This window comes from Dreissena polymorpha, chromosome 8 (genome assembly GCF_020536995.1).
Source record: "Dreissena polymorpha isolate Duluth1 chromosome 8, UMN_Dpol_1.0, whole genome shotgun sequence".
Taxonomy (NCBI): domain Eukaryota; kingdom Metazoa; phylum Mollusca; class Bivalvia; order Myida; family Dreissenidae; genus Dreissena; species Dreissena polymorpha.
In genome coordinates, this window is record NC_068362.1 from 5,306,361 (window position 1) to 5,329,436 (window position 23,076).

General features: G+C 37.2%; 3 protein-coding genes across 3 annotated transcripts; 1 reads left to right on the top strand and 2 right to left on the bottom strand.

Moving 5' to 3' along the window:
- The first annotated feature begins 8,768 nt into the window (after positions 1–8,768).
- LOC127842180 (uncharacterized) lies at positions 8,769–10,836 on the top strand. Its single transcript, XM_052371539.1, has 6 exons — positions 8,769–8,865; positions 8,981–9,076; positions 9,187–9,273; positions 9,386–9,496; positions 9,605–9,888; positions 9,928–10,836. The coding sequence occupies exons 1-6, from the start codon at positions 8,769–8,771 to the stop codon at positions 10,834–10,836; spliced, it is 1,584 nt and encodes a 527-aa protein (XP_052227499.1).
- Positions 10,837–11,548: 712 nt separating this feature from the next.
- On the bottom strand, positions 11,549–12,184 carry LOC127842181 (uncharacterized). Its single transcript, XM_052371540.1, has one exon. The coding sequence runs from the start codon at positions 12,182–12,184 to the stop codon at positions 11,549–11,551; it is 636 nt and encodes a 211-aa protein (XP_052227500.1).
- Positions 12,185–13,107: 923 nt separating this feature from the next.
- LOC127842184 (uncharacterized) lies at positions 13,108–21,326 on the bottom strand. The gene is made up of 6 exons (XM_052371543.1): positions 21,212–21,326; positions 20,897–21,001; positions 19,241–19,399; positions 16,438–16,528; positions 15,493–15,640; positions 13,108–13,224 (listed from the first exon to the last, which is right to left on the bottom strand). The coding sequence occupies exons 1-6, from the start codon at positions 21,297–21,299 to the stop codon at positions 13,108–13,110; spliced, it is 708 nt and encodes a 235-aa protein (XP_052227503.1). The 5' UTR covers positions 21,300–21,326.
- Positions 21,327–23,076: the final 1,750 nt, after the last annotated feature.

The following is a 23,076-nucleotide window of genomic DNA, read 5'->3' on the forward strand; positions in this document are numbered from 1 at the left end:
TGGTTATGGTCGATTTAAATACAATAATATAAATTATTTTTGTTATTGTTTTCTATATATTCCCATAATCTTTGTTCTATATCGTGCTCTCTTCGCATTTGAGTTTATTATTAGCCAATAGGGATTATTATCATACAATTTAAGCTTTCCCCAAACACATTTTAATACCAGCAAGAATGTAGAAGAAAAAAGTTTTCGACTGGATCACTTACGACTTAGGTTCAAAGTCTAATTTAATACCATCAAACAAATTACTTCAAATTTACACTGTGCTTTAACTTATCGTTTTATGAATAGAATAGAGTATATTGTATTTTGAATCACCGCATCTGGCTGTTATCTGTGTTTACTCAGTAGGCTACATTTAATGTTTTGCTCGTTTTTGGTGAATGGGCAAATTTGGAAGAATGCACGTGTTTTAACATTTACTTTTGAAGCTAATTCGACCTTTTTGATTCGAATGTATGCTTCGATGTCAAGATGTTCGTCCCGTTAAAATATTAATAAACCCAGCACATACTGGAAAGACTAACATGTAGCCTAACGTGCGATTTATCGGAGCTGACAATTGAAACCAGTTATCATAATGTTGTGTGTTTACGCACTTGGTACAATGACTGCCCTTAAATGGGTTTTGTTGTTTCAGGTGTTTTTGTTTCTAATGCCACTTAAAATATTAAATGAATCACACCGATATTCGAGGGTAGACATACGACTATGCAATATGCAGTTCACATAAAATGAGAGTTTGTTACAAACATGATTCAAAATAATGTGTTCTTGCGTTTGATGCCAGTATTTTGAGGAATCAAACCCGATCTCTTCGTTTCACTAACCATTTTTAAACTTATATTTGACATATTCTTTAATGTCTCGATGTCAGACATGTGTTGTAAAAAAGGTATTAGCCGGATGATCTCGCCCCCTGTCTGTTTATTGTCAGTCAGTCAGTCAGTCAGTCAGTCAGTCAGTCAGTCAGTCAGTCAGTCAGTCAGTCAGTCAGTCAGTCAGTCAGTCAGTCAGTCAGTCAGTCAGTCAGTCAGTCAGGTCAGTCAGTCAGTCAGTCAGTCAGTCAGTCAGTCAGTCAGTCAGTCAGTCAGTCAGTCAGTCAGTCAGTCAGTCAGTCAGTCAGTCAGTCAGTCAGTCAGTCAGTCAGTCAGTCAGTCAGTCGGTCTCTAAGTCAGTCAGTCAGTCAGCCTGCCTGCCTGCCTGCCTGTCTGTCTGTCTGTCTGCATGCCTGCCAGCCTCAGGCTGCCTGCTTTTTTGTCTGTCTGTCTTTCTGTCTTTCTTTTTGTCTGTCCGTTCGCCCTTCGTCCGTTTACCCGCCCGCCCGCACGAACGACCGCCCGCTCGCCCGTCCGCCCGTACGTACGTATGAATATATGTATGTTTGTCTGTCTGTATGTCTGCATATCTGTCTGTCCTTCCATATGTCTGTATGTCTATCTTAACGTATGTTTGAACGTCCGTCCGTTCGTCCGGCCAGCTGTCCGTCCGTCTATCTATCTGTCAGGTCATCATGTCGTCTCCGAAATTTAGAAAATATGTTAGAACTTATGATCCAACTTGAGTTGGTGGTGATAGTGGAGTTTGTTCTTATTGGCGGTAGGTACGTGGACAGTTTCCTATAAATAGCGTTACTAGAAACGGTTGCCTGCTGCGTGATGTACGAATATTCCGTTTTAAATTGCTGGATTATGTGTAATCAGTTTACATTAACTTACGATTTCATAGTAATGCTAAAATAAGCATAAACAGTGGAGCCGCCTGGGGCGTGAAGGTAGTCAAAATGTTGATACAGACAAAGAAAAACCATTCCGACATGTCTGACAATACATGTGGAATAAGTTCTTTAACATTAAGATTACTAGTACTGCAAACACATACATATAATAATAAAAATGTTCATAATATAGCGCTTTAGTTACAAATCTTTATGTCAGACAACTAAATTAAGAGTAGAAAAAGTTGTTTGTGTCCACTTACGTTACCGATGATACTAGTTTTGCCTACTAGAATTGTTCTTGTGTAATCCTGGTTAATTGTCGAGCATGTTTGCTATATTATATAATATTCGTAAATACGATATTGAGCTTTCGATCATGTTTGCCACGTCAAACCGGATTCTCACATTTAATAGAATCAAACAACATTAACTAAATTCAGATTTACTGTTTAAATCGTTGTTTGAAAATGTCTGCATGTAATTGCATTTTCGATAACTACAGTAAGTAAGAAATAAGGCAATTATATATTTTAAAAAATTAAGCCGATCAACCAACTTTAATGTTTGTAAACATTTTTAGAAACAAGCAATCTGTTTCGGCATGATTGTTTTCGCGTATTCATTTCTTCCACAAACATTATTGCATTTAAAATACACGTGCATTCTGAGATAAATCACATTTACTTAATGAAGTACGTAAGCAAAGCAAATCGATAGGATTGCACTCGATTGAGGGATTTTTTAAAAGTTGTACAGTCATCACAAGTACATACTTTTTAAGCACATAAGCAGTGTAATTTAAATCTCATTGGGCACTTTTGTTTACACACCTTGCGGCTATCTGAAGTTAAATATACGTGCATTCAATATTTTACTATATCAATTTAAATATAAAATGCATGTTGTAATATTTTATTATCACCATGACCCCATGACATCATTAAGTTGCGTTCTCAGTGGCGTATTGGATATGGTGATCGCACAGCGATAAGAAGATAATGACTTCGTTTCGCACGCGTTGTCAAGATCTACTCAAAATACACAACATGCACTAACACATACATTGATTCACTAGTTATAATCCTTAAGCTGTTGATTATCAGTCTATAAGTCGGCTCAGATTATCAGTATATAAGTCGATTCAGATTATCAGTCTATAAGTCTTGTCAGAATATCAGTCTATAAGTCGACTCAGATTATCAGTCTATAAGTCGGCTCAGATTACCAGTCTATAAGTCGACTCAGATTATCAGTCTATAAGTCGGCTCAGATTATCAGTCTATATATCTAGTCAGAATATCAGTCTATAAATCGACTCAGATTACCAGTCTATAAGTCGACTAAGATTTTCAGTGTATAAGTCGACGCAGATTATCAGTCTATAAGTCGACTCAGATTATCAGTCTATAAGTCGACTCAGAGTACCAGTCTATAAGTCGACTCAGATTATCAGTTTATATGTCGATTCAGATTATCAGTCTATAAGTCGACTTAGATTATTTGTCTTTAATTCGACTTAGATTATAAGTCTATAAGTCGACTCAGATTATCAGTCTATAAGTGGACTCAGATTACCAGTCTATTATTCGACTCACATTATCAGTTTATATATTTTTGTCTTTTTGTTATTTGGATTTAAGATGTTTCGTACACCTTATTTGTCCGACAAATGACTGCAGATAAATTGAAGTTTGATAGTATAGTATCTTTTATAGATGGACCAATTTTATAAGTCTATAAGTTGAATCAGATTATCAGTCTATAAGTCGACTCAGATTATCAGTCTATATGTCGACTCAGATTATCAGTCTATAAGTCGACTCAGATTATCAGTCTTATAGTCAAATCAGATAATCAGTCTATAAGTCGACTCAGATTATCAGTCTATAAGTCGACTCAGATTATCAGTCTATATGTCGACTCAGATTATCAGTCTATAAGTCGACTCGGATTATCAGTCTTTAAGTCGACTCAGATTATCAGTTTATAAGTCGACTCAGATAATCAGTCTATAAGTCGACTCAGATTATCAGTCTATAAGTCGACTCAGATAATCAGTCTATTTGTCGACTCAGATTATCAGTCTATAAGTCGGCTCAGATTATCAGTCTATAAGTCTTGTCAGAATATCAGTCTATAAATCGACTTAAATTACCAGTCTATAAGTCGACTCAGATTATCAGTGTATAAGTCGACTCAGATTATCAGTCTATAAGTCGACTCAGATTATCAGTCTTTAAGTCGACTCAGAGTACCAGTCTATAAGTCGACTCAGATAATCAGTTTATATGTTGATTCAGATTATCAGTCTATAAGTCGACTTAGATTATAAGTCTTTAAGTCGACTTAGATTATCAGTCTATAAGTCGACTCAGATTATCAGTCTTTAGGTCGACTCAGATTACTAGTCTATTATTCGACTCACATTATGCGTTTATATGTTTTTGTCTTTTTGTTTTTTGGATTTAAGATGTTTCGTACACTTGTCAGACAAACGACTGTAGATAAATTGATATTTGATAGTATAGTATCTGTTATAGATGGACCAATTTTATAAGTTTATAAGTCGACTCAGAATATCAGTCAATAAGTCTAGTCAGATTATTAGTCTATAAATCGACTCGGATTACCAGTCTATAAGTCGACTCAGATTATCAGTTTATAAGTCGACTCAAAATATCAGTCTATAAGTCGACTGAGATTATCAGTCTATAAGTCGACTCAGATTAACAGTCTATTAGTCGACTCAGATTATCAGTTTATATATTCTTGTCTTTTTGTTATTTGGATTTACGATGTTTCGTACACCTTATTTGTCCGACAAATGACTGCAGATAAATTGAAATTTGAGAGTAAAGTATCTTTTATAGATGGACCAATTTTATGTATATACGTATAACTTAAAAATACATCCCGTTACCGTTAATGCATATTTGCCATAATTACGACACAACGAAACTTCAATGGGTAATATTCGATTCGCGCGTCATGTTTTGGGCATTGATGTTTTCATTTTCTGTCAGCATAAATGTACATTATATCAAAATCGTTTTGTGATTAACTCTAGGGTTAATGTGAGGTTCGTCTTTACCATAGGCGGTGGTCCAAGTTGTTATCATTTGATGTTTAAAGTTGTTTTCTGATAAGAAAGTAGTTTTTCTCTCCCGATAGTTTCTTGATTTCATCTTTTTCTGTACATAGTGTGTGACATTATTGCTCTTTTTCTAACCGAGAAGAGAAACGTATAAAAGAAACTGCAATATTGCTATTTAGTATACTCCATACTTACGTTAATATTTAGGTAGTCTAGATTGGCAAACAATATAATATACATAGCCTTTAATTAGTGCCATCGTGTCTCGTGTTGCTCTATAGAGGAAATAGAAAATGAACTCGTAGATCGAAGCTTGAAACTATTTTTTAAATTCATTGTAGTCGTAACTTATTAAATTCGAAATTAGCACAGACAAAAGCACCAGTTTACCTTTTACCATTCTAACTTCTCAAAATGTACAAACGTCCCGCGTGAATTTAACTACATTGTCCGATTTGTTAAAGGTACAAAATGGTAAAACAGCTTTCACTCGTAAAACTTATCTATATTCTCAATTCTGTTCAATTTTCAATAACTTCCGGTCGTAAGCGCAACATCGCTAATATCATTTGCTTGTTTAAGATTAATGCATCTCCAAAAAGAGGTGGCATTACAGATCGCAAACAAAACTATAACATATATATGCTCCCACAAAGACAATTTTGAAACAGTTGTACTGTTCTGGCTTGATTTCGAAATAAATTTTTTTGGTCGAGCGAAAAATTTAAATTCGTGTAAGGAAGTATCTCCCTTTTGATTTGACTATATCAGTATTTATGTTACCTAAATGATAAATGCAAGAGCAATTGAACCGAACTTTGGCGTCAACTCAACTTTGGTATTATACGGTACAAACTTTCGATTAATGATGTAAGCTATTCTGGCTTCACGGAAGAGATACAGGATTGTTAAAGAGAGAAAGTGGTGTGAATTATAACAAAGCCCCTCTTAAAGCAAACCGTGTATTAAACGCATTGTCACAAGTACTACGTGTAAGACACCACATAACAGAATAAACATTTTACAGAGAAAAGTAATAATTCATCATTAGATGAAACCTATCTTTACTCCGAAAACGATTTGCAAAAATTAAAGTTTAGTGACGTCTTTCGTGGAAGTATATGCAACCTCTGAAATTGGTAGCTTATCGGTCATTAAAAAATAATACATTTGAGGAACTTAAGGCAAATGAAAATTCATACAATATATTCAACGACGCAATTAAAATCCTGAGCATGGTGTCGATGGAGATTTTTTGTTTTCGTTTTACAAATTAGTATCATGTGGACGATTTCCATTAGACAATGTTGTATGTTAAGTAAATAATGAGTTATCTGTTAAGGGCCCTTGTATGCCTTGCATAATTCATTAAAAAACACTGTTGTTCGCTTAAGAGTTTATAACAAACTTTAAAGCTATATATAATATCTTAAATAATTGTTAATTGTAAAAGTTTGAAGGTCCTGCTAAAACCGTTTCGTTTGTAAGTTTTTGTTGGGCTAAAAAGTAGTTCAGTCAGTTACATATAACGACACTCATTAGTGCTCAATATGTCGTTGTTGGCTCGGGTACTTCTTTACAAAACGGACCCCGGGTAACATGCCGTCTAAAATATGCAAAACAAAAAAATCGTTGATACGTATGATAGTATGCGCACACGGCAAAAAATGAATACTGAGTTTCATCTAATGCATTAAAAGATCACAGTATAGAATAAATTAACAAATATCCAAACAACATTGTTTTCTATAGCATAGGTTAAAATTGACGTAAATTCTTTACAACTTAACATTGTACTGAAACATGTTAATACTGCTTTAAAGTTTAAACACAAAACCAGTATGAAGAGCGCCAAACTATATCAGTACTTAACAAACCGGAAGGCCGTATTCGGCATCTTTCCACGAAACCACTTAAGGTCCTGAATGTTTCCCGGATTTACTGGAATCTTTGATGAAGACTCTGGATTCGAGTTTTTCACATTGCCACCGGTCGATGTTGTTTCCAGATTTGCGGTTCAAAACGTGTTTCTTGCTCGCTTGACCAATTGGTGCATTCCTTATTTTGCGTGTTACCTCGTAGTAAAGCTTCACGTGCGCTTTGCGAACATTCCCATGCTCGTTATAGTCTTGAAATATTGACGGATTTTTTAATTTAATTTTACAGCATCACTTAGTAAAAAGCTTCATGTACGCTCAGCGAAGATTCTTTTTCAGTTGCAGGGCTTTGTTTCATTTTTAAACAAAGACTTTATACAGGCCTCTTCCCGCAAGTCAAGAGAAAGATCCCTTCCCCAAACACAACTTCTTTAAAATCACGCGAAATTAAAAAAATGAAGTTTACCTAAGAAAATTATTTCCCATTTTTCAGTTTTGTTGATATTCTTTTACTCAAAAAAGGAAAGCTCGGCCTTTCCCCAAATTAAGAAAAAAATCCCTGAGTTGGTTGACCTAGTTTCCTCGTTTGCCTCCGGAAGCTTGCAACACTTTGGAAACATCATATTCTAAGCAAAAGCCTTTGTGAATTGGTGCTTGAATCTGTCGTTTGATTGCCCTTCTCTAAATCACTTGCTCGAAGATATTGTCTTGTCCGCACAATGGTGGATGTGTTCTGTTGATGATTTTCTGGATTCCTGTCGGTCACCTTCAAACAACCCGAAGAAAGAGCTACTGTCCTGCTGAACGCGTTTATCTGTGTACGGATAAGCTAGTTGTGGTAGATTTCCCGCTTTACGTCGTCCATCTTCAAACAAATCGCCGCTGGCTCCACGGCCTTTTTCTTTGTACCGATGTACTAGCTGTGGTAAATTTTTCGCTTACTTTCTTTCACCTTCAAACAAATCGGCACAAGAGCTACTGTTTTGCACACTCTTTTCTGTGGCCAGGTGTAATGGTGATGGTAGTTGTCTTGACTCTATCAATGTAGCCTCATACAATTCCGAGTTAGAGCTAGTTTCATATAAGAGGAATTCATTGCCATCTAGTATGAGAGGATCCATTACATTCCCGTCGGTGACTGGCTCGATATATTGACACCGAGTATTGACGCATCCGTTCAGCTCCATAATCGTAGCTTCGCACAACGTGTCCTGCAGACCCGACGAGAATTTACTGAAACTGGGGTTATGCCACACCGATTTGTGATTTAGATATTCCAAATGGCTGGAGGCAGTTGTCTGCGTCTTAGAACGATAATAAGCCCATGATGTTGTGTTTATTTTCTTTAAATACGCGCACATATCTTTGTCGTACGTTCCGTTATAATTCTGCTCTGAGATCATTGTCGATATAATATGTTTTGTTCTGAAAGTAGATGACGTCACAGTCATGTTCTGATGATGACGTCATTACACGTCATTGCAGGTCATCCGATGACGTCACTGGTGACTTTCATTAATAAAAGAGACTATTAAATAGGCGTTGCTGAATTAAACGATTATTTTGTTGGGCGCTAAGGAATATTAAATGTGAGGTGAGATGATAAGCATTTGAAACTTTGCATTATGTGTATAAATTGTATCGTTTAGGGCGTTATCCAGAGTCGAGCACCAGTACAAACTTGTATTGCTTATGGACCGATTGCTTACGGTCATGCGATAGCCATCCGTTTCTAAAGGCCAGGTCACACCGCAAGAACTTTGTTGGAGCGTTCCTTGAACGGTATGAAGAGGGGCCGAATTTTGGCAACGCTCGTCATCGCGCACAAAATGGGGAAAAAATCGGTGCACCGCTGAAGCCAGCGTTGGTTAAGCGTTGGTTTAACGGTAGCAAGCGGTAGCGAGCGTTGGTTTAGCGTTGACGCGAGCGTTGATAGAGCGGCGTTCTGCACATGCGCGCGTCGGCTCGGCGGGAGTTTAAAGTTGGTATAGCTTCTGACTACGGAACTGAACGGATCGCTTTGATAGACGTTCTGATAATTTTTGATAGAAGACGATAGTTGAAGTTCATCATGCCACGTAGACAAAAGAAGTGGAAGGCTGGAGATGGAGAGGCAGCAGCCTCCAAGAAGATCAGTACTGAGCAGGCAGCTGAACCAATAGAGTCAGGTAAATATAGGTAGCCCACTAGTTGTGTCGAGAAATATTCAACAACTGTGAAAAAATACTGTTATGTATTTTACTTCAACATTTTAATTTATAATTCATTTGTTATATTTTGCAGAGACCAGTAATGCCACACCAGAATCCACTGCTAGCACAGCCACTGTTAACACAGCAACTGTTGCAACAGCCCAGGCAGGGACAGCTATTGATGAAGGTAATCGCCAATATAAATATTAAATTTAGTGATGATAATAATAATAATAACCATAATCTTTCAATCACGTTGAGATTGTTCATGTAATATTCATTTGTTATATTTTGCAGAGACCAGTAATGCCACACCAGAACCCACTGCTAACACAGCCACAGCCACTGCTACCACAACCAAGGCAGGGGCAGCTGCTGATGAAGGTAATCACCAATGAAAATGTATGAAATATAGTGATGATGATAATAATGATAATAATAATCTTTCAATTACGTTGACCTTGCTTATTTATTATTCATTTGTTATTTTTTGCAGACTCTGATGACGAGCCCGAGAAGGCCCTGACACAGGACCAGCCTGACAATGAGGAAATACCACCCGGTGATGACCAACCTGAGGAGGGTCGTGCTACTGCTGGTGCTGAAGGTTATGATAATGTGAAAATATGCAATGAAAAATCAAAACAAATTGATCTAAATAATATATGTTTCATTTATACATTTATTATTTCTATTCAAATGTTATATTTTTCAGACTCTGAACGGGACGATGAACAGCGTCAGCCGCAGAAGAAGTCTCGCCGCAAGGCCCTCTTGCTCAACAATGACACTCAGGAGCAAGTCATCGAGTGGGTCCGGGAGCACGATCTTTTGTGGAGGAAGGGGGCCACCGACTACAAGGATACAAAGAAGAAGACGGAACTTTGGACCAGGAAGGCAAGAGAGCTGAACATTGAGGAGGGAGCTGAAGTTCTCAGGACATGGTGGAAGTCAGTCCGGGACCTCTACGCTAAGCTTATCTGCAAGAAGTCTGGTCAGGCTACAGCGAACTTGACGGACAGATAACTGTTCATCCAGAGGAACTGCGCCTTCCTGCACAAGGAGGTCAAGCCAAGGAAAGGCCAGCCACTTAGAAACATACCCCTCACAAAGGAAACTTTAGCAAACCAGCCTCCAGAAGCCCAGCCCTCGGCGTCGACCAGAATCTCTCGCCAGCCTTCCCACGACGTCGAGGAACAGGAAGAAGACGAGGGTTCCCTCTCGCTCATTGAAACTCAAGCGGCACTCTCGAGGTCCCAGGGCACCCCACCTCCACTAGCTCTCTCCTCCACCACCACTAGACCACTCCGTGCCGCCACCAGAGCCGAGCCTGAAGACGCCCCTGCGATGCTGGAGATGAGAGATAGTATGAAGGCTACCAACGCCCTCCTGGAGAGACTGGTCCAAGCCCCGGAGATCAGCCATGCACGACAGCCCTTCATCACGTACATGTCCCAGTCTCTCCAACAACTACCTGAGGCCCAGTACCAGCTCACAGTAGAGAGAATCACGACCATCCTCCACGAGATGCAGCGACCCATCCCCCACCCCCTCCCTCCAGCTCAACCACCTCCAGCCTCAGTACCTTCACCCACACTCACCTTCTACCAGCAGCGGCCACATTGCTACCAGCCCCAGACTCAGCATTACGGCTTCCAGCAGCAGCCTCAGCCTGAGCACCAGCCTCAGCACTTCCAGCAATTGCAGACACCCAGAGGCAGCCAGCCGCCCTCCACCCCAAGGAGCTCCAGCGCAGGACTCATGTTGTCAGACATGCCGAAGTTTTACTCCTTTAACCAAGCCAACATGAGCGCCGTCAGCGAGGGGTGGATTCTCCAGGACCTTCAAAGACAGGATATAAATGCTCCATCCATACCAATCCCCGCCACAGCTCAAGGGACTGATGATTTACGGGCAGAGAAAAGGGCCACCGTTGAGGAGAATTGAGACTGCTTGTGATGTGACTTGAAGGGACTGCTCAGTTATTTCATGTGATTTTTGTTTAAGGGATGAGCTGGCAAGCTGTTTTGATGTTTATTGTTTTTATGTGCACTTGTGTGTTTGGGTGGTCTCAAAAGTGTTGAGCTTTAATAAACAGCATTTGTATTAAACTATTCTTGACTACTTTATTTATTGGAAATTCTAACTTAAAAAAAAACCTTCAAGTATTAAACAAGACATGTTTTAACCCATTAAGACCCAGGCTATTTTGAGAGTCTACCTCTTTGACTAAAATTACCAAAAAGACAGCTTACTACAGGCTTAACGACTTACAAGACCCCATAGTACTGAACTCATTGAAAACAATAGAGCAATAGAGCTCCTTTTTGGAGCAAATGTTTTATTTATTACAATGGCTTCAGAAACTGAAATTTTCAGAGGTGCGGAAAGACGCTACTGGGACTTAATGGATTAAACATAAAGTGCTTTTATTAATGTAATATGACATCAAGAATTAATCGTATCACAAGTTTCTTTATTAATCTCATAACATTTCAAACAAACACAAGTACAATTTGTTCATTGCATGTCCAATACTGGGGCACCATTAACGTTCGAGGTTCTTTAACAATTACAAATAACATTTACAACAAAGTAATCAACATATTACATGTATATGGACAATGCACAAGTGTATCCTCAGTGTTCTGCGCAGTGTTCAGTTCATAGCCACCATTCTTTCCTGCCAGTCCACTGATCCTGCAGGGGTGTTGCACCAATGCTTGAGTAGGTTACGCTGCCTCTTCCCATTACGCGAGGCTGTGTTTGGGCCTTGCACGACGATAGTGTCCTCCAAGTTCCGTCCTTCTCTCCATGCCCCAGGCTGCAGGTTGCCATCTGGTTGTGCACGGTCCACAAGTCTGTTCTGGAGCACTGGATAGCGGGTGCGTATCAGGTTGTGGAGGATGCAGCAAGCTTCCACGATGGTTCTGACAGTTTCATGGTGATGTTGCATGGTGGTGAGCAGAATCTGGAACCTGTTGGCCAGGATGCCGAATGCGTTCTCCACGACCCGGCTTGCCCTGGACAGCCGGTAGTTGAAGATGCGCTCTTCATGGGTGAGCTTTCTGGTTTTGTACGGTTTCATGAGGTAGGTCCGCAGTGAGAATGCGTCATCTCCGATGATGAAGTAAGGCACATTCTGATTGTCATTCGGTAGGTGGTCTGGCTGAGGAAAGGCATGCATCCTGTTCTGGTCCAGATGGAGATCACTTTCATTGTAGATCTGAGCGTCTGAGGATGAGCCATTGCCTAAGACGTCAATGTAGGTGAACTTGTAGTCAGCATCCACCATGGCAAACAGGACCACGCTGTAAAAGCCTTTGTACTTGTAAAATTCTCAGCCATATTTAGGAGGAGCTTCACAGGCCACGTGCGTGCCATCAATGGCACCAACTGTATGGGAAAACTTCCATCTCTGGTACCATTTGTCAAACCAGGTCTCTCCATCCTTGTTCAGTTGTTGGGAAAAACAACAATTCATCTGTGTACTCCTCAATGATGGCCTTTACCCCTTTTCTAACTACCACACTGATGGTGTTGTGGGGAACCCTCCAGGCGTATTGCATGTTTCTGTAGGTGTTACCAGAGTTCAAGTGCCGTAGGGTGATTGCCACTTTGAGACCAGGTTCCAGGCTTGGTCGGTAATTGGTGTCTTGTTTGGTCAATCTGGGGGGGGGGGGGGGGGGGGGTCAGCCTCTGTACAACTTCATCAAACATGGCTGGTGGCATCCTCATAAAGTGATGGAAGGCTCGTGGATCCTCATTCCTCAGCTCCACCATCAGCTTGTGATACAGTCCATGTTCAGGCCTTCTCAGTATCCACTGTCTGACCCATACAACTCTGTCTCTCCTTCTTCTCTCTCTTCTCCTCATTTTAACAGCTTGTTGCAATCTGAGGAGGTTCTGATTCTGCTGCTGGACTAGTGCACCGATCACAAAAAGTCTCACAGCATCCATGGTAGAACACTTTTACTGTAACTGAGCAAATTAAAATGAGGTCTGAACTCAACGGTAGCTCGATTTAAAATGGACTCCTGACTCATTTCTCCCCGTATTTATAGCAAAATTCTGGTCCCGCTCCAACACCTCAATACCAACGCCAAACCAAAGTTCATCACTGCAATGGATCGCTACTTCAACGCCCGACACCGTTACAGCAATTCCGTGTTCGTTCGAAAAACGCTAAAAACCGCTCCACCAAAGTTTGTGCAACGTTTAATCACCGCCCGGGCAAAGCTGGCGAAGCAGCGGTTGTCCAGCATTCAAGATTTCTGCGTTGGCCTTGCGGACCCAAACGTCCACGAACTTGCGTCTAGCGGTGCCAAACTTTGACTGAGCGTTGGTGGAACGGTGGTGAACTTTGTCGGAGGGGAAAATTGCCCGCTCCTAACCGCTCGCAATATTTTGTGCAGCTCAAAACTTTCTGAGCGGTAGGAGGATCAATCAGCGGTGACCGAGCGTATACGGCGTTGCCTTAATGGGGGCCAACTTCTGTTTAACGGTCGAGAACGGTCGAGAACGGTCGTGAAAGGTAGCGAGCGGTTATGATTGTTTTTCACCGCTCCAGGAACGCTCAAGCAAAGTTCTGGCGGTGTGACCGGGCCTTAACATGATTTGCCAAACGTGCGTGCAATTAACTTAAGAGAACGAGGCATACTTTCGCATTGTTTACGGTTAGTTTTTCTTAAGGGGGGGGGGCCACATCTAAGTTGTTTCTCGTCAAATTATACTTTTTACACGTAGTTGCAGTATCATTTCTTACATCTAAATTTAAAATATACTGTACGGTATTGTACCTAAGATAGTTTACTCAGAATGTGAACGTGAAATAAGTACTGTCGATCCCACATTGTAATTAATGGTGCTTGTCCCATAACAGGGTGCAGAATCGACGGGGTTTTCAGGGGGTTACACACGGACTGGACAGACTGTAAATGCACTGTTAAGAAATTTATTTTTGCAAATATCTCAAGTTATTGAAATATTTTTGCGAAATTTTTTAGTGCAGAAAAGACATATTTTACTGCAGTTTGTGCCGATATTTTAAGAATAAATTCTTGAAGACGTCCGCAATCGGTGACAAAATTTCACGTTGCGTGACGCATAGTCGTGGGCTTTTTGAACAAGAACACAGGCTTATTAAATAAAGTAATTCTGATGTATTTCACATTGCCACAAGCAGCATAAAATCTGTCTTTTATGCACAAGTTGAAATTCTTAAGAAAAAAATGTTTGAATTTTTTTTGGAAAAAGCAGCACTTACCGGTGTGTTACATCCATTAACGTTTAATTGGGAAACCTCAACATAGTCACGTGATCCTGCACCCTGATAATGGTCTGTGATTGAGAGAAAAACATGTGTAAAATATATTAAAAAGATAACTCAGAATGAAGAAAACAATTGTTATTTTATTTTACGGTTTTGGGGTTTAAAACTGTGTACCCTCATTGAACCATAAATAACAGTTATATAATCCTTTCCGTGTTATGCACTCACTGTATTGTTTCGTTATTGATTTGTCTTCACAAGAGCTTTTGTATTGATAAACATTTTCATGATGGTAAAGACGAGATATTAAAATATAAAAACAGTGAAACTTAAGTCGCATCAGCAGGACTTTATTATGTTTATGAATAAAGGCAAATTGCCAAAGAGTGTGATACTAAACGAATACGCTTAACACAGCACACAAATGATGCAACACCTACACACATCTGAATAAGGCTAGGGTCACCGCTTTGGAACGGTCAGTTCAAAACAGAAGGGGTTTAAACATGTTTAAAGGTGACAAATCCGCACACATGATCTAGAGTTATTTACAAAACGTTAAAATGAATATCAACATAAACATTGAAGCATCATAATTCGTATAAAATAGCAGTACAAGAGAATCCTTTTGATTAAAGTCACATTTACTTACTCAATTATCGGATGAGAATCAAAACCTAAAAAACTTAACTATTCGCCACAGTTGGTTGTTATTTAACAGAAAAGCTACGACATTATTACAACTGGCATACCAAAATAAATGTCAGAATACGAACACTTTATGGCCTTTTGTTTCCAAACTAAAACAAAGTCATTTAAAATAAACATATAAACACCGCGAGTAGAAACACAATGCGATTAATTATATTGTATAGCAGCATGTTACTGTGATTTGTTTCAATTAATTCATAGCCAAAACATGTATACTTGTATATTTGTGTATTCCCTAACATGAAATCTATGTTTTTGTTATATTATTGAAGTAATAACTAACGGATTTTTGCATTATTTTCCACTAGGATAGATCACATACAGCGACCAATGCGTAATTCATCCTTTATCATACATGGAAATTCGAATAAAAACACAAACACTTGTGTGTCATGGAGGATAATCCTTGGAGCGAAAAACACACACACAAAATTGATGGATGATATCATCTCTCTGGTGCCGCCTGGATTAGATTCACTATGTGTGTACTCCATTTTCGCATATACAATTTTAATGTTCGTAGTAAGAACTTCCAGTGTGTGTTCTCAAGAAGCCGTATTGTAATAATTTGAAATATTTTCTGTGCCGTTTAAATCGTTCTGTGGATTAACACAGACAACAGTTCCTTCATCAGAATCAACATTTCTGTCAAGCACGCAGTAACTCTCATTTATTTCATTTCTGTCAATGATGTCTTCATAATTCATGTCTTGTCTTTGGTTGGGTTGGCCTTCTGTCAACTTGATCTTCCCACAAGGCAGTACTCCTCTGCAAAATATAAAATATGCATGACCAATTACATGTTCCCATTCAGACTTACTTGAAAATCAGACTAACACTGATCCAACCAGCAAGCGAACATTGATCTGAATTCTACACGACATGTCGTCAATTTAAACAAGTCATCAGGTGATGTCATTTGAAACTTAAATGACAAAAAACGGAAATGTACTGTTGCAAAAATGTGACCTTAATTCAAATTCCAGTTGTTAGATTTTCAATGGCCGAAAACGTGCCGATATTCCAGAATAGACTGGCTGGACGTGCGCGGTGACAAAGTTAACATCTTATCAATATATTAATCGAATTCAAATATGATATCACCAAAAAACCTGTAGTTATCAATCTGTTTTTGTATTTATTCGCATACTTGTGACACCTAAAAAGAATTAGGATCTATGTAGAACAAAACTATTGATATCATGTTTTTGGCATAGTAAAATCAGTGTTACAATTTGTCTCAATGTTAAATTAATTTAACATGGATGCACAAGTCAAATAAATATGAAGCCCCAGACTCAATATCAAGCCTCGTGATAACTAAATTACAATATGACAGTGATTTTCGATTGCATTTGACATCGATGTTCATCTTTTGCAATCGATCTCAGTGTCTTAAAAACAACTTACATCAATATCATGGAATATCAATTATCACTGTCATGTACACATACTTTTCAATGCTAATAACAGTTTTTTTACACAGTGTCAGGATTGACAATTCATTTTCATTCATATTCGCTAACAAAAAATTAAACAGACGTAACACGTGCACAAGTTCATACCTTTTTCTGAGACAACCGATGGCAACTACACCTCCAATTGCTAAAATGATTCCGATTGGAATTCCAATGCCCACTCCGATAGCCAGAAAGTCTTCAAAATATTAAAAGTAGGTATAAGATTATCAAGACATGTACAATTGTCATGGATGTTGTTATTCTATGTGATACACATTTGACATTTGGTGTTTAAAGATCAAAGATTAAAAATAATATTGTACAAAAGAATACCATATAATAACATTGAAATTAAAACAAAAAAAGTAAAAAAATAATATTTAGAGCTAAAAAACGATGATTTTGATGATCGGTGATTTCCGTAATGCGTTCGGAAATTTACGCCGCTATTTTCCCCCGATGACGTAGTCGAACACCAATGCGCATGACCCAGAACGACCTCCATTGTTATTTAAAGTAACGCAAATTTCGCGAAAACGTCACTGTATACAGGACTTTGTTCATCATTTACTCGCATTTTTTTTAAATTTTCAATCTACATTGAGTTTATTGCGATTCGAATTGTTACGTGACATTGCAGATCTATAGATAATACGATGGTGCAGTGTGCAGCATTTGGATGCAATGCTCGTCTTGAAAATGAGAAGAAAAGATTCTCGGCTTCCCAAAGGAAGATAGTATCAGGCGCAAATGGATTCTAGCCTTTAATTTACGACGCACAATCGACAGGAGGGTGGTGGACTTTACGCCAAGCAAATGTTCAAAGCTTTGCATAAAACATTTTAAATAACACGCCTTATTTTATAAAAAGTTGTCTTAAATAAAACTTCAATTAATAATGTGGTACTTACCTTTTTATTTTGTTAGATGCGAAAAATGGGCTCTTTACTATTTATTATTCTGCTATTGCTGATATTGCCTTAGATCTACTGAAAACAAGTTTATATTACGAAATGCAAAAGGATAATTTTACCAAATCCATTCAGACGATTTCAAATTGCTTTTTTAGAAGTGTCAACACGCACCCCTAGTCCCCAAAAAAAGATCAGAAATAGATTTAGGATATAATGTGATTAGTAGTTTATGAGAAGTTTATAAGTATAGATCATATATATGATGTCTTTTTTTAATTTTCTGAATATACGGTTGTGACAATTAAAGTCTCTTTTACACTTGTGGTCGATTTTTTTTCACGGGTTATATGTCTGTGTGTAAGAGGTGTGAAATGTGTTATAGACAACTAACACTAATTAAAATGGCCAAACATTAATCCATTAAAGTTAATTGGTATGATAATTAATCAGTTGTACTTTAATGACAGTGTTTGTCAAAACACTGATTATGGTGTAAAAGGTGTTGTGTATCGCGTGGATCAAAAGAAAAACATGTTGTATTGCTATTATGACTACAAAGTTATATTTATCATACAAGTTTGTGTTGCAATTTTTATAAAAGTAGACAAATCGTGGATGTTAACTGTCATCGTATGACAGCATTATAATGAGTGCAAAATTAAATAAGCCAATTTCATTTATTAAGTTCATTCAATTTGGTGGTTTCTAGACAAAATAAGTAGGTCACTAAAGTGCCTGTACTCGTGCAAATCACCATGTCAACAAGGCATGGAGGTTGCACCAAGTTGGCAGAATTTGGTGAATGACCACCTTACAGCTATCATCAAGCTGGTGTCATAAAATAGTCGGTCCTGTTTGTATCTGAAGTCATGTTATCAGTGATCTACTGTTATCAATTTCATCTGCACAGACAGTAATATAAAACAAGCAGATAATCTGTCTGCAGTAATCATTATAACAGAATATACAACATACTGCACCAGCAGGAAAGTATTGACAACAAGATTTGAAATGAAATACAACTAAATATATTTTGACATGGTATTTGTTCTTTATGATATAAATTCACCTCGCTCGTGGAGAGTTTGGAACACTATAATTTCGTCATATTTATATGAAATCACGGCTTATTGTTAAGACAAATTATATACATATATATCAAATAACAGAAATGAGATAATTTTCACTTTGAAGTAAATGGTGACAACAACGAGATCAATTAAGCATAAATACAAAATCGTGTGAAGAGTCAAAATCGGGTTTCAACGAAATGGCCCTGTCCGGATAATAGCAAAAGAAATTAAACAAATATTTTAGACAATTCTAGATTAAATGATGCGACATTTGCGTAAGATTCATTTAACATCAACATTATTTGTTTTGACTACGTTGTTGAAGTGTTAAATTTGAACGGTTTGTTTGGACTTGCAATCGAACATCGATCAATTTCTGGTAATAATTGTATCTGTTCATTATGTGTCATTTATAATTGTCTGATTAAATCATAATTCAATACTTAAAACAATCAAGATACGCCGTCATGTGTGTGTACTAAGAAAACCTTTGATATATATGTCGAACTTTACAATAAAAACATCTGATATCGATTCTTTTGTAATGAACGCAAGCAAGTGGTGTTTTCATACGTCACTTCCGGTCTGAACAAAAATGTCGGTTCGATCGCAAAGTGCGAAAATTCGGCATAGTTATTGGCTGTATACTCGCTGAATACGATGGTTTTAATCGAATAATGGCATGACTATGCAGAAAAACATTATAATATCACATAAAATTGGTATATTTAAGGTTTTTTAAACCGCTGCCGGTGATCTTTAAGCATGATCGTGTTCGATGTAAATTGCGTTTTAAATGTGTAATATATGGTTCATTAAGCATTTGCTTGAACAATTTTAATTTAAAAATAAATTTAAAAAAGCTACATACTATATAAGATTATTGGTGTAAAATATGTAAATTAACCACCAGGTGCATACCTCTGTTTGATGTTTTGGATTGGTGTACGTCTTCCCGCATATCTTGTTTAGTTTCACATGTATCAACATTTGTGAGAACAGTAGTCGATGAAAATTCTGTTGATGTATTGGCAGGTTTAACGGGGAACGTCGAAGGTGGTATAGAGGTGGTTTCTGTTTCTATTTTTAATTGAATAGTAATGTCAGTAATACAAAATTGCATTCACGTACAAAGGATATATATTATGTATGAATCCGGCAGTATTGTTCTTTATTTTTACTAAATTTAACACTTTTAATATCACAAACAAAATCTTACAAACCTAAAGAACTGTTTAGACTTGATTTTGGGGTTTGTTAAGGATGTAGTTTTAGAGGGGCATTTTCACGTTTTGGTAAATTGACAAAATTATAACAAAAAGTTTCAGATTTGCAACTTTTCGTTGTAGTATGATATTTGTATTATTATCTATTTTATGATATCTATGTTTGTAATACTGAACATTTAAAATGCTCTTAAATATCCATTATATGAATTATTTGACGATTGAAAAAACCTGAAAATTATAAAGCATTGCAACGCGAAACGATGGAATAATTTTAAGAGTTCTGTTGTTGGCGTTATATGTTGTGATACTACGAGGATTGCTTATATAAAGTTTAAACTACATCACTTATTGTATGAGTATGGATGGCCGAGTGGTCTAAGCGATAGGCTTTTACTCCAGGGGTCAGTGATTCGGGCCCAGTTGAGGGTTACTTTTTTTCTTTAATTTTATTTCTGTTTATTACTGGAGCTTTTTGGATCCAATGAGTACATTTATCAATATTAAGTATTTATTTACTAACTTCAAATCATAACCAAATCTTTGAAAAGGCCCCTTTAAAGTGCATTTTGTTTAAAATTATGACGTTATCATAGTTCAATCGAGTACGGGATTGCATTATCATAACTGAATATTTCACTTGTATTTATACGTGTACGTCATCTCAAGAGGATATTTCTTATTACTTTGCTCTAAGATAACGAATCTCGTTTTTTTAATTGTAATATTTTTATTTTCACTGGCTTAAATAATTTTATTTAATAACATTAATGACACAATATAAGTTATTTGAAACTCTTTAACTATACTAATAAAAGTATCTAAAGATAGATAGACAACCTTTTTTATACACAATTAAATGTTTAATGTTAAGTGTAAGGTTCGGAGCTCCTTAAATATGGTTTAAACCCCCAGTGATTGTGTATTCATTTTTGAGACGGTGACCACAGTTTTGTTCATGCATTTTTTTCTGAGTCTGATTGTTTAGCAATTGGTTTCTTGCCATAAATAAAGAATTGCATTGTATAATTAGTGTTGTTTATCCCGCTGGTGCAGCTGAGATTATTGAAGCTACGTATATTCACGTTTAATTGAAGCAAGTAACAAAATGGTTACTGTGATGAGCTTTAAGTATTATAGTTACACAAAACGAGCAAATATCTTTGCCCCAACATATTATGCCATTAAAGCACATCTTATTTCTACCAAATTTATCAGAATACACTCGAAATTATAATCATATGTAAGTTAAGTTTCACGAATCCATAATATGTGGTCCATGTATCATATAATACATGGAAGAAGAAGTATAAAATAATATTTGTGAGAAATAATTATTCAAATGATTTACCACTGAAACAGAGAGCACGTTTGCTTCCATTAGTTGCGAACTGCAAAGTCATGTTATTTGTTGTCAGGAACGCATAGTGTACATCTTGATACAGCGTGAGATCTCCTAAAATAATGGCATTTAGAAAATATTCAATGACTTCTTCTATATTGAGAGTTGCTTAAAACATACGATAATGAATACTATTTGGCGAATAATATTTTTAAACACGATGTGTACTTTTGAAGTGTAATACATTAACACGCATGTGTGGTATTTTTGTGTACACGTATTGAGTTATCAATGTATTAATCATTTACTTATAACACCGCTTACTGATGGACGATTTCTTGAGCAACGTGCTTGCTCTAATAACTCCTGTCCAGTAGTACTGTTTGTGCCTCTCATCAAAATTGCTATTCATGATAGTGCGTGGAGATGCTGGATAGAGACCATTTGTGATGCATAATGCCATGCCTTTGACCCATGATGTCGCAGCGAACAAAATTATGGCCGTAGATGTCACGTCTGTTGTACGACAAAAAAGTTCATTTCAACATTCTAGTTGGAATCGAATCAAACCAATTGCATTAATACAAATATAATATTTCAACGTGTATGAAAGCTATCACGTCCTTTATAAAGTGATATTAAACATACCTTCGTATGAGTTATTGCTGCACATTACTAGAATTGAAAGTGTCATTTCGCAAGGTGACCATAGGAAATTTGGAAAGTAGTAGGTCAGACAATCGTCGGTTGCAGTTGTCGGATTTCTGACATATGATTCATTGGCTGAAAAATAGCCTAATCAAAACATTCAATTAATCATTGAATGTGTAAACATTTCGATACCGGCAGATTGATTTGAAGTATACTATTTTTATTTAAACATTTTATAACAAAGATATACAGTGTTTTAAATTGCTAAAGTGTTACTTATCTTAAACTCTATATGAAAACACAAAGTATTATTTTTAAAAGGTAATAGGATTTTAACATAAATAACAACAGATTTAAACAACATTTGTGTCGACAAAAGATCATGACTAAAAGCAGTGTTAGTATTAGTACCTACCGTTCAACTGGTCGTAAATAGAATAACATGTTTCCCCACATATGTTATTTTCTGAAGGTATGCAATCTTGTGAATTTGGAGCCAAAGATCCATTTGGGCACTTACATTCTAGAGTCTGGATCAGAAGGGATTAATACGAGTCATAAAATAGTTATCTGTGCAATAATACTAACGATTTAAGTGTAGTTATTCATGTGAGTTGCACAACTCGTGGGTTCTTTTTGAAGATTGCTACCATATTTTTTAATTCGACCCGTCGTACCAACAGTTCCATGATTTGTTATCAATGAAATATAATTTAACTCGTTAACAGTGTTGAAATAATCGTACTTTAAAAAAATATATTTACATTGGTTATTGTTTTAAAAGCAAATGGCCCTCCACCACAGAGGTTGAAGCACACGCCTACAGTCTTTACGTTGTATGTTCGTTCGGTTTTCAGTTGTCCACAACCTGCGTAATAAAAATTCATATGAAAATATTAACTGCCTTCACCTTTTTTTTAAAGTTCATCATAAGCATGTCACATTTATCGTGTGATGTTTGAATGCTTCTTCCGACTTTTTGTTAATAATCAAAGCAAATTACACATATTGCTCAGCATTAAATATTTAGTCGCTACAGTATTTTGGTACTGATCGTCCCATCCCGGTGAAATCTGTTCAGACTATGGGCTTATGCTAGACGATTCGTCCGTCGTCCGGCTTTCAACTTTGTCACTATGTATTTTCTAACTCATATTTATTTACTGAAATAGTTAATATCAGCATGTGAATTGTATCGACTGAAGATATAACAGGTCAGCAGTTATAAGCTTAATTTTACATTAGGAAAACGGTGTATCTTTGTACGTGTTTGCTTAATTTTTGTGTAATGTGACGATGTGTTGCGCGCCAAACCCAGGTGTGACACTCTAAGATAAATGTCATACTTTGAGGTTTTATGTACGAATTCTGTTCGTTTGCTGTAACAGGTTACAGATACAGGTTAATGTATATGGTAAGGAACGAGATTTTGACCCATAGGCGATGACGTCGTTTCCGAATGCAACGATGTTTAGTTGCGACTACGTTACCGTTTCGCGTGCTTGTTTCATCCATTTCTTTGCAATAAACAAAAGTTT